Source organism: Sinocyclocheilus grahami, unplaced genomic scaffold (assembly GCF_001515645.1).
Source record: "Sinocyclocheilus grahami isolate Dianchi unplaced genomic scaffold, SAMN03320097.WGS_v1.1 scaffold1458.1, whole genome shotgun sequence".
In the NCBI taxonomy this organism is placed as follows: Eukaryota; Metazoa; Chordata; class Actinopteri; order Cypriniformes; family Cyprinidae; genus Sinocyclocheilus; species Sinocyclocheilus grahami.
In genome coordinates this window covers 141,136-153,932 of record NW_015506637.1, presented here as the reverse complement: position 1 = coordinate 153,932, position 12,797 = coordinate 141,136, and the positions used below count along the sequence as shown (strand labels likewise).

Sequence of the window (12,797 nt, the reverse complement as noted above, 5' to 3'; positions counted from 1 at the left end):
CTAATACGGGTTTAAATGCATGCATTTGAATTAAATAAGCAGGTTCCCATTGTGACAACATGCCCCGCAGCAGGGTGAGCGTGTTTTCACTGACCAGGTCAGTAACAGTGGAAAGTTCAGTCGCTTTTGCTGTCAACAGGCCTACCTCAAGGCAGGCATCTATACAGAAACGAACTTAGCTGTAAAAGCCATATCCTAATACGGGTTTAAATGCATGCATTTTAATTAAATAAGCAGGTTCCCATTGTGACAACATGCCCCGCAGCAGGGTGAGCGTGTTTTCACTGACCAGGTCAGTAACAGTGGAAAGTTCAGTCGCTTTTGCTGTCAACAGGCCTACCTCAAGGCAGGCATCTATACAGAAACGAACTTAAAAAAAAAAAAAACATACTCGGACAAATATTGACCGGAATAAAGCGTCACACCTGCCACTACATCCGAACCTGAACTTCCGCCTCGCACAGTAATAGAAAACACTAGGCTGGCTGTGAAACGAACCTCTGAAACGATCGTGGAGATGTATGTTCCTGTATCATACTCCCAGCCGTCCAGACAGCCTTCTTGAGGAATATCCGAGACATTCACATCCACCCACGGGAGCAAACCTCGGTCCGAATAGTTTTTCACGACGTCCATTCGGTGTCTTGAACATTTACTGAACCGAGAATCCCGGCTCTCCTCGTCCTCCTCCAGAGGAATAGACGCGTTTCTCCATTCGTCCGTGATATTCAGAGCTGCGGGGATGAGACAGCGATGAGCGGGTGTGTCGCCCATGAAAACCATGGATAAACCCGTGAAGCCGTTCGGAATCATGCTCAAACACAAGAGAGCGAAGACTGTCCTTTGAAAAGGGCCCCAGTCTCCCAGGAACGCGGTGCTGTCATCGTAGTCTGGGGAGATCATGGCAGTCAAAGCTTTCAGTGGCTTCAGTGCGGTGTAGTGCCGAAATGTGCACACTGCCAGATTATGCACCCCCTAGCATTGGCAGGTTTAGGAGTAGGGGTGGGTTTGGGACTAGGCAATCAGATAGCGACTTCAACGAGGGGGTGCATAATCTGGCTTGCTTTCAGCCTGAAGGGAGGGAGGAGGCAGACACGCGGATTCGCATCTGTTCGTTTGCCGACAGCGCCGCACGTTTTTCAGTAACGGAGCTGTTTCTCCGGTAGTGCTGATGTAGAGCTGTAGTGGAGCCGCGTTAGTGTTTATGTCGAAGCTCTCAGGCCCCCTCAGTTTAAAAGGAAAAAAAACACCTTTATTTATTTATTTTTACATAAGCCTCTGGTGTTATTCGCCTGGCGGTCGAAAAAGGACCGTATTTACTTATTTATTTGAATTGACTACACTTTAGTTTGATTTTTTATATATATTTTGTATTTTTAGGGGATTTAAAGGTACTAAATAATATTTATGGAATAGTTATCATCCATTTATTTCCTTTTAACCACTTTTTGAGCATTGACCTTAAACTGTAAATCTTTATTTCTCTGGAGTGCAGACTTACATTCGGTCTCCTTTTAAAGAAGACACTTGGCAGATTATATAAAAATACTATTTTAAAATTGTATATAATTTACTCTAAAATTACAAGAAAATCAAAGTCATAAATCTAAATAAGTTTATGCGATCCAATACCTTTTCGAATCATGCCCATGATATATGTGTTTATATAGCAAGTGCCAAAACCTTTTGCACTGCATAAGTGGCATAGAACCTGCATCTGAAGTGGCATTATATGTATTTTCACAACATGTTTAATGCGCCTCAAATCTGATATGAATGCATTTGCACTGCAATTACAACTGCATAAATAATGGTATGAAACAAATGTTTTAAACAAAGTTTTGAGTACAGAAATATGAAAAAAAAAATGTAAATATGAAACTAAGTCATCTAACTTTACACTAAACTTTAAACATCAATGATGCTAATGGGGGACCACAACAATTCCTCCGAGGGACCCACAGATTTCTACCAAGCAAGTATAGCTCTACATCAGTACGGCCAGGAGGAAAATAGCTTTTATAAGTGTGTATGCCTTCAAGTCTCAGGTACTAATGCAAAAACATCATGTTAGAGCAAGCAGCGATGGATCAGACGGTTACCTGAGTCTGTTAGAGCTTTCATTCTTCAGCTCCAGTCACATATGCATGAAGAACAGTTTGTCAGTTGTCTGCTAATGAAAGTAATTTCACATGATGGTTGTCAATGCTGGCCAATAAATTGATCTTCAGTTTTACCTCTGAGCCGCGTTACAGTCTTTGAGCCATATAACATTTTGTTCAAATAGTTTTAACACTTTGTTTCTTTCTTGAATCAGCATTTCTGAGTAAACTGGTTGGATTAATGGTTTACTGACTCACTCATAAAAGCTTGCTGCCACCTTCTAGCGTAACAATCTGAACTGAAGTCACTGCAAACTAACCACCACAAACACACAGCCTGTCCAGAACACACAGAGGTGAAAAGCTCCTGCAACACATTGCTGGACTGCATCTGTGTTCAGTGTGAATGCTGCAACCTGTGAACATGGGCACTGAAAAAAAGTACCGCATGCGTACTGCAAACAGATCATGTGTGAAACACGTGTTAGTCTGAATATCAGAATGTCTGTGATTATACGGCCTCTCGCCAAGAATCCAAATACAGCTGTGCTGCAGGGACGTGCAGAGTTCCTCAGGGGGTCCAATGTAAAAGAGGGTGCATCTATCATTACGACTATGGACTAGAGTTCAATTTAACTATATATATATAGCCTGTAAGTAGCACTTGGGCTTCATTGGCTCATGATTCATCAAACAGTATATCAATGCCCTTACAAAAATTAACCATGATTTTATTATAGTAAAAGTTTTTTTAGTAAAATGTTTTTGGAGTATTGATTACCATTTATATAACCACAGTTTTACTATAAATACCATGGTTAATCTATGGTTAGTGTAGCAAAACCATAGTTAATTTGTGGTTACCATGGTTTAACTATAGTAACCATAGTTTTTTGGTTTTATTTGTAGCAAAACCATGGTTAATTTTCGTAAGGGTATGCAGTACATAAACAAGAATAAGTTAAACACTTCTTACTATTAATGCAACGTCTTATATTTTAACCATTTCACATTTGTTAAAAAAAACCACACTGAAAACAGAGAGTGGCTGCAAAGTTTTCAACCGATTCATGATTAAGAGCTGGAAATTACAGCTGCACTTCACATTGTCCAATTAAATCTGAGCTCGTTTGAGCAAAACACTCATAACGGCACTTCAGACCGACAGATTTCAAAACAAACAGGGGTTTTCCGACTTTTGAGCGATTCGTTATGGTTTTGTACTGTACATGTTGTCATATAAATTATAATTCAAATGCATTGTTTTATTGACAGCAATATTACTGTTGGCAGGTGTACTTTTGATTCATTTTGATAAAGGGCAGGAGCTGGAGCTCCCAAAGCGCTTCAGTGCCAACACTGCTCAAACACACCGGCCTGTAACGTTTGAGCAATCCTGAACACATTGATGGGCCGATTCAGGTGTGTTTGATTAGGGCTGGAGCTTTGCCATGTAGCTTGAGATGCTTTACAGCAGACATTACGATAACACATCAAAGGCAGTAAAGCTCCTCATGAGGTGGATTAGTCTCGCATACATGATCTGCCTATAAAAGTCAGAAAACCAAGACAAATTTATGTCGCCATGCCAGCTCAACAGTGTCATTCATTCAGGGATATGGTCGCTCATTTGATTAACAGGACATGATTGTTTTTATTTCACTGTCCAGTTGTTAAAGTTTCACATTTCTTTGAAGACTTTACTTTTGTCTGCGGTCCACATCATTGCATCCTGTCTTTTGGCGCTCCTCAGTCTAAGTGAGATAAAAGATATGAGATGTTGTATTTTATCTCAATGTGGTTCTGATGAAAATCAGACATTAATCACATGTATTTTATCTAAAAGCCCCAAACGCTGAACTGAATATAAAGTCCATTGTTAAAGGTAAACATGATAATTTTTAAGCCAGTTAACTGCAAGAGGTAATGGTGTACTGTGTCAAAATTTTGATTTATTGCCCCCTCATAAAAATTCCACCCCCTCCCCTCCCTCCCACCCTACTGGACACCTGTTTGGAAACCTGTCATGTAACCACCACCTTGTAACTGACCGTCTGTTTATCCACCCCAACCATCGAAAGGAATTTATGACTGTTTGGGAATGTGTTTTTTGTGTGGGCCATTGAAAACTGTTCAAAAACTATGTGCTTTAAACTTTAAATTGTAAAACGTGGTATGATTATTAAACGGGATAAGGGAAGTTTTTATTAACGTTTTTTACACACACCTTTCAAGAAAAACATCAAACATACACACTATATAAACAATGTAATGACAGTTTTTTTTGAGAAAAGAGTAAAAAATGGGTCAAGACGAGCATTTAAGTGTTAAACAATTTAAAACTAGTTAGAGTTTGACAAAGTTAAATAAAAAGAAAAAGTAGACTACTTGTCAAAATCTATGTTGTAGTCTACCATTACAATTTTAGGAAAGCTAGCGTTTGTTACAAGTTAGAAAAGAGAAAGAACCGCGCATCTTATACATCCTCACACAAACTCTGAATGAAGTTACGAGCACACCCACTACCGCCCCTAACAGGTTACACAAATTTTCTTCTAAACAATCACCTCTAAGCAACGAGAAAAAAATGTTTGTTTTGTTTTATTTTATTTTATTTTATTTAGTTATTCACACTTAATTTAGTAGCCTAATTCCTTTAATCGGTCTTTTATTTTTGTCAATCTTAACTTCTAGCATGCTATATCAGTTAAAACACACATACACACACGTATGCGTACTCAAATATCTAACTGGAATGAAAGTGGTAAAAACAAGACAGGATTTCTCTTTGATTTTTTTGCCGTAAGACTTGTTATCAGTTGAAACAGACGTACAATGTCTAAACTTTTACAACATTACACGAAATGCTAAATATCGCGGCTCACGCAGCGCAATGAAACAAGAGAAGGTTTGAAGATGGGAGGCAGAATCGGTGATGCTGTGCTATAGGCTACCCTATCAGTTAAAATATTTAACTGGAATGAAAACAAATGTTTTTTTTCAGACTGCGTGATAAAATCAAGACAGTAGGCCTATTGCTCTTTGATCTTCTTGTTGCAAGATCTGCGGACTGCTAGTTAAAACGCACATATGCACTTAGTTAAAGGTCTAAAGTTTTTACAACATCTCATGAAATGCAAATTTTTGTCTCGTGCAGCGTAATGAAAGGAGAGAGGGTTTGAAGATAGGAGGCAGAATCTGTGACGCGTCCATATCAGATCAACGGCGGTTGTAAACATCTAAGCCTGTTTCTGGGGTTGCAACTCATTTGCAATCTTTTAAAGTGAAAAAAAAAGTCAGGGTTATATAGCACGCCAGGAGTCTTAAGCTTGACAAAAACCAAAGAGTAAATAAAGGAATTACTAAATGAAGTGTGATTAACTAAAATAAAATAAAATAAAACAAACCAAACAACATTTTTCCTGTGGCTTTTCCATTTGTTTAGAAGGAAAACTTGTATAGGCTATCCTAATTTTTTTAAGTAAATAAATGCTGGTCTAATGTTAAAAACAGGTAGAATGTTTTCCTAAATTAAGAAATGATGTTGATTTATTAAAAAAAACTTTGTTTAATTCTATACATTTACATCTCTCTTTGGGTCGGTCTCTCCTCCGGTGTTAGGGGCGGTAGTGGGTGTGCGCTCGTAACTTCATTCAGAGTTTGTGTGAGGATGTATAAGATGCTCCTACTTCCATGAGGGGGCAATAAATCAAATTTTTGACACATAGTACACTATTATCTCTCTACTGCATCAGGAAAGAACATGGGGAAATAATGCACTTACCCTTTTATTCACTGCATCTGCGCAATGGTCTCAGGGAGAACTTTTCCTTTAGTTTCTGGCAACAGTAACGTAATTGAGTCAGAAAACACTGCCAGGCTTCCAATGACAATAAAAGGAATGTATTTATAGTAGTTACCTTTACAGAGAAAAAGAAAATACAGACTCATGCAATGTTCAGATTTACTAGTGGCTATATTTAAAGTTATAGAAGCAAGAACAAAAACTGATGTACCCAAGTATATGATGAAGGGAGAAACTATACTGCCTATGCGAGTGGTCATGGAGCACGTTCCCATGGCCATGTTTCTCACCACGGTAGGAAACAGTTCTGAAGTCACTGCATAAACTACACAGAATGCAGCTGTGACACCAAGCTTTCCCAGCATCTCCAGTAAGGTCGCCAACTCCATCAGGTCTGCAAACACACAGATAGACAGATAACTAATGTAAACATAAACAGCCACATACAAATTTGTTACAAATTGTAACAATGTAAATCAGAAAAATGTCATCTAAACAGTAAAAGTATGTATCATTTCTGCCACTCTGGTTCAGATCTTATTTCGACACAAGCTTGGTCACATTGCCTGTTTGTTTGAAGACTATTTATTGTGGCAACAAGCAACAGCAATCCTTCAGTTGGCATCCTGCAGACACACTTCTTAGAAGTTAACCGTCCTGGCTGAAGTTAACCAGTACCCTTCTTTAAAACTGTTCTGCTTATAGGAGGACGATTATTAGGACAGCGTTGGCCACTCTAATATGACTGGTTCACAACAACATACAGAACATGGAAGTGCCTGAGACACAGAGAAGTGACTGACCTAGAGAGACAAAGACAAACCCAAAGACAACTTTGGGAATGAGCTGTATGTTGAAAATCATAGCTCCACCTATGAGAAGAGTGGAGGACTGACAGAATCTCCTGCTGCAGTATCAGAGCAACAGCATGGCTATAATGAAAGCTGGGATCTCCACCACTGCAGACGGGAAGAAATTCAGGTACAGATTGCCATGAAGGTTTGTGGTGTTCAGAATGAGAGCATAGTAAGACATGGTGATGACCATCCTAAAGCGAAAAACAGCTCTTGTAAATCAGTTGCTTTTACCAGTCTCTCAATCCTACGGCTAGAGCTTTTCTTCTTTCATCTGACGCATTCATATGCCAATCATCACAGTTAATCATAATTAATTACATATCAGTATTTGCCCCAAATGATCGTTCAAAGATAGGACTATTTCTTTGCCAGACGAGTTAATCACTGTATAGACAATACAAAAAAGGACTTTGGTTTTGATAATGTTTAATGTCTGTAATGCAGCTGTTTTTAATGGCTGGTCTATGTTCTTGCAGACTGAAATTTCATGCAGTTTTTCTCACTGTTTGATGAGGTGTGATTCATCTAGTAGTTGCTGGGCTGTGCTGACTACAAACTCACACAAACATGAAGGTGGTACTTCAAGCTTGTTAAACAAATAAGTATGTCAGTGTGTATATTTTTATGATTAATCACACTAAATTAATGCATTAAACCAGTGGTTCCAATCATGTTCCTGACACTGCACATTTTGCATGTGTCCTTTGTCAGACATCCTAATTTCAGGTCTTGGAATCTCTACTAATGTGCTGCATCAGGCGTGTTTGATTAAGGAGACATGCAGACTGTGCAGTGTTGAGACTCCAGGAACAGGACCGAGAATAGCTGTTATAGACCTCTGTGTGGTGTCAGGACTGAGAAACGTTAACTTACACTCCATTTAGAGCAAGATTTGTTTTTATAACATCACATAGGTACACTCTTAAAAATGCTGGGTTAAATACAACCCAGTGCTGGGTAAAATAGGGACAAACCCAGCAATTGGGTTGTTTTGACCCAGCGGTTGGATTACTACCCAGAAGGTTGGGTTAAACATTTAACCCAACCGCTGGGTCAAAACAGACCAATTGCTGGGTTTGTCCCTATTTTACCCAGCACTGGGTTGTATTTAACCCAGCATTTTTTAGAGTGTAATATAGTTAATAACTGTGACCAAGTATAAAATGGAAAAAAAAGGAAAATTAAACCAAACAGCATACCACAGAAGTGAACATATCATGATGGTTAAAACAGCATTACAGTTCCTTTAAATATCCAGAATATTATGTTTTTTCTCCCTCATCTTTGCTGCTTCTTCAATCTAAGGAAACATAAAAAGCATCAATGAAACTGAAGCATTGAGAAGCGAGTCTGTGTTTATTTAGGGCCTGTTTGACTAAATTTCATATGTATTACAGACCTCAAGTGCATGGAAGTGTAACCTCAGAGGCAGTGAAGATGCCTTCAGGTGCGGTGAGCTTGTTCTGTTTAGCTGCGCGTCTCAGTATGGCTTCAGCCTCTGCAATTCTTCCCTGAGAGAGCAGCCATCTAGGTCTAGGAGACTCTGGAATAAACATGGTGCATGAAAAACAGAACAAAAACACAAACACTAGTTTTCTTACTGGTTTAGTTTCTGGAGACCTGTGACCTGCACCACAAAGCCAGGGAGGTTTTAGGTTGGCCAAACCAGCAGGTTTAGGTGCCACCAAAGTGGGTCAACTTTAACCGTTGTCACCGGCGCACCAAAGAAAGCACGACAAGCGAATCATTTTGAGAAATCAAGACAAAATCATAAAACAAAACACGAGGCCTATAAACTTCAAAATTGTATTTATACTTTGGTGGTGGTTGAGGAGATTCCCCTGCTTTCATGTAAAGTGCTTTGAGTATCCAGAAAACCGCTATCTCAATGTAACAAATTATAACAAATTATTCTTCTCTGATGTGAATATCTCTGTTGAGACAGTCATGTTAATGAATAATATATTGTAAGCTTTACCTCAGTTATTCTTTTTTGTGAGTGTAAATAATTAAAATGATTTAATCTACAACTAATTTCATAATTAATTGAACCTTTCATCAGTGTTATTTATAATGAATTATTATGGGCAGGAATCAAAACACTGAGGCTGCTTTTGAAATTAATGAGGATGCTTGTAGCCTTAATGCACATCTATCTTGACATATTATATTTTTGTCCCATCTATTGCAATTTCAAGACTGAATCCCACATTTACATGCGGATGTCATTCCCGAAACTTTCTAATTCTGAATCTTTTACATATAGCTTATAAAGCACACAAAGAGCGCTGAACAACTTAAATGCCTCTGATTGGCTGTTGCATTCATAAAATCAGCAGATATGACTGTGATTGGCTACTTTACTCAACGCTGCAAAAACACACTGTAAATAGAAACCTTTGAAGCACCTCATCTGCACTGAGCCTTTGCCAAATATATTTAGCCAAAATCAGATGGGGCCCCTGATTACCTAGGGCCCTAAGCCACCGCTTTCCTTGCTTATTGGTTAAGTCATTGAAGACACCTAATATGACGTGAACTGCACATAACTAATGACTGTCCTGAATCAGATGAAATATGTCCACACTCTTTACAGCTCAGACCACTGGATTATAGCCCTCCCTTCTTGGTTTATACCCGTTTTATATATCGTATTACGTTTTATACCTGTGTTATATTGATTATTCACACATGTTTGTCAAAATTACATTATTTATCAGCAATTTTTAATTATTATAAAATAATAAAATGGTAAATACAGGAGGCCAGTGAGGGCATTTGTAAGCACCAGCCATCGCCAGCTACGGATGAAATAAGCTGCTAATATGACTGATTCCAGACCCCATGAAGATTCCCAGAGAACCAAACACTGAGAATTTTACAGCCTGCTGATCAAGAGGAATGTGTGATTCATGTGACAGATGATTTTTGAAACTGTGTTAATGATTGGAAGGACATTAATTGTTTAACCTAGGACATATGCGACAACATAATTAGAAAAACCACTGAATCCCACAAAGAAGTAGATGGCGGTGAAGATTTCCCAGCTTGGAGAAAACATCTGGATAAGGATAGTTATTGTCTGCATAGCCATCATGGCAAAAAGTACAGGCCTCCTGCCATACCTGCACATATCAGATATATCATATTAAATTATTTATTAGGAAAGCATGTTAGAGTCATATTTAAATTCCACATATTTAAAATCAGAGGTTTAGCTTAGCTGCCTGCTCTGCTAGCTAAGAGTGTCATAATTTGTGTGATGATTCGACTGTGAGGCGCTGACCTGTCATCTGTCCTGAAAGGAAGGTCCCCACCAACACACCAAAGAAATATATCGATGAGGTCAGAGGCCCTTTATACTCATTCTCACATATCAGGTCCCACTGAAAAACACAAACGAAGAAAAGTAACTTTTAAAAAGTTAATTCATTCATATGTTGCTTAAATTCATTGCATATCTTATAAGTTGGTCTGTGTCAGAGTTCTCAAATGGTTTTGTCTACTGAGCACATGTGACATTAAATATTACTATAAAACATGCGGTGTAATTTCTCATGCAGACTGTTGTCATTTCTAGACTAAACTCCCAGAATGTTCAATCTAACCTCTGTAACGGACTCAGAACGCAGCAGCACGACTGGTCTTCGGTGAGCCAGAGAAAGCCCACAGTAACCCTGTCTTCATGTCGCTTCACCGAGTACTGATCACTGATGCTCGAGTCCTCTCTCTCCAACTCATCTGTCTCTAATCCAACGCCTTGTGGGAAGAAAGCAAGACATCAACTAAAATACAAGTCTAAAAGTATTTTCTTTTCTTAAACATCTCAAACTACAACAAAAAGAAATTCTTATTATTGAATTAAATGCAACCTGTTAAAATACTCTACAATGTGACAAAGGAAAAATAATGCAAAATATTAAGAACACTTATTTTTCAGTACACTGAAATATATGCAATGCAATAAAAACTCTGTCACAAACGGGTTGCAAACAAAGTTGAAGCAGGATCTAGTTGCAGCACAATTTAAATTTATTAAACAAAAGTCAGGATATACAGGACACGGGACAAAACGACCACTCCGAACGCAACGATAACAGCCATCTGAACTAAACCAAACACTGAAATACACAGAACTAATCAGGGAGAAGAGAAACAGGTGTGAACTAACCTGAACCCATAGAAACTAACCAGTGGCGGGAGAACAGGAACAAAAGAAAACGAGTCCAACTAGAAAACTAGAACAAACCCCAAAACAGAACATAGACGTGACAAACACTCAATGAATTCATTTCTCTTTCATGAGTTAATGCATGGGTTGACAAAGCTAAACACATTCACGTGTGCAAGTTTATTCATACACACAGAACCGTATTTTATCACGTTCATCTATATATATTATGAAGGATATTACTGAATATCAAATGACACATTATGATGTATAAGTAAATGTATTGCCATATTTTTCAATATATGAAAAGCAGCAACTGCTTCTGCATTATTCAAGATTGTCAGCAACATACAGGGAACACTCAGGCAAGAGACAATAACAACAAGCTTTATTATGGTGAGGAGCAGAGGATCAAGACGGCAGGAGAAGCTAAGCATCAACAGTTCAGTAAAGCAGGCAATGGAACTCAGCTGATTGAATAAGCAGAGTCTTTCCTTGTCTCACAGATGACGAAAGAACAGGATCTCAGGAGAACACAGGTGAGTAAACGCTGTCAGGTAAGAGTCACTAGGAGCAACATTGAGCCCAGCCAGTGGCTTTACAGGAGTGACACAGCAACAGGTGCGTGTGATTAGACGGCTGGAGAGAGTGGATGGTGATGTATAACGGGACAGGTGGGGGATTGTGGGTAATGGAGTCCATGGGGAAAACAGAACCACATGACCGTGACAAATATATTGTAATATATTAGCACAATATATTATTCTGTATATTTTCAATAGCATTAAATAATTTAGCTGGAGACAATGATAGACTAGACCGCTGATAGCAATATTAATACAGCAAATCCACAGGCAGTTCTGCTAACAAACGCAGAGTTTGATGAACTTGTCAAGTTGGAGAATCAGCTGGAACCATGCAGACGTGTGAGCTACCAGATCTTTGGTTGTATAGAATTGCTAGCTAGCATTGTCATGGTTAATCCTGTGATTAGAGTCAAGACACCTTTATTTCTATAGTGCTTTATACAATACAGATTGTTTCAAATAGCCTGACAATAATGATAGCAGGCTCAGTCAGGTCCTCTGGGCTAAATGAACGTGTGATATTGATTCCAGGCTGCATCACAAGTCAGATGTGTGGATTGATATTATTTCATATAACCTTTATAAACTGTATGAGGTATATATTTTGCAGACTGTCGTACTGCCTGCACTTTGCCACCTGCATTTCTCCTCTAGTTTACTTCCTAATCTAGCTGTCTGATACATCTGACATTGTGTATTACAAATATTGTTGGCTCTTTGACAAACTGATTTTGTCCCTCTTTCGTAAGTCGCTTCAGATAAAAGCGTCTGTATAATAGTGTTATTGTGCTGGTATCATAAGGACTACCGTCGACAGCTGACTCCTAAAGTTTTTGATATTCTGCATATTCTGTTTGGTGATCAGTTCACAGCAGTGATAGAAATGAATATTTTCCAATAAGTTTAAATAGATTTTTACCTTTTATGGGAATTTTTTTTCTAAAAGTGTGCATCATCTTTTCAGTCAAATTCTTAAATTGAATCAGTCAATTAGAATAATAAGTGATTTGGGCTGTTACCAAGCAAATGAAATCAGTATTGACAAAATTAATCTTTGCAATGCAGAGAAAACACAGAAGCTGCATTAGAAGTGGCATTTAGATGCGTTTACACACTGTTTAATGCAGGACATGAACGTATTCAGTGTTGGGAAGTGTAATAGGTTACAGATTACAAGTTACCCTATTTAAAATGTAATAGTAGTGTAACTTTTTCAATTACTTTATGAAAGTAATGTAACTGATTACTTTTTGATTACTTTTCTAAATTTCTAAT

At 38.3% G+C, this 12,797-nt stretch overlaps 1 protein-coding gene and 1 pseudogene across 1 annotated transcript in view; both read right to left on the bottom strand.

Moving 5' to 3' along the window:
• The window catches only part of LOC107570440 (solute carrier family 22 member 4-like), a 67,421-nt gene extending 66,274 nt beyond the window's left edge, over window positions 1-1,147 (bottom strand). The window contains exon 1 of the mRNA XM_016256669.1: window positions 499-1,147. Coding sequence (XP_016112155.1) covers window positions 499-903 — 405 coding nt within the window. The 5' untranslated portion in view covers window positions 904-1,147. The remainder of the gene's footprint in view (window positions 1-498) is intronic.
• A 4,735-nt stretch (window positions 1,148-5,882) lies between these two features.
• On the bottom strand, window positions 5,883-10,447 carry LOC107570433 (solute carrier family 22 member 5-like; annotated as a pseudogene).
• Between the last annotated feature and the right edge of the window lie 2,350 nt (window positions 10,448-12,797).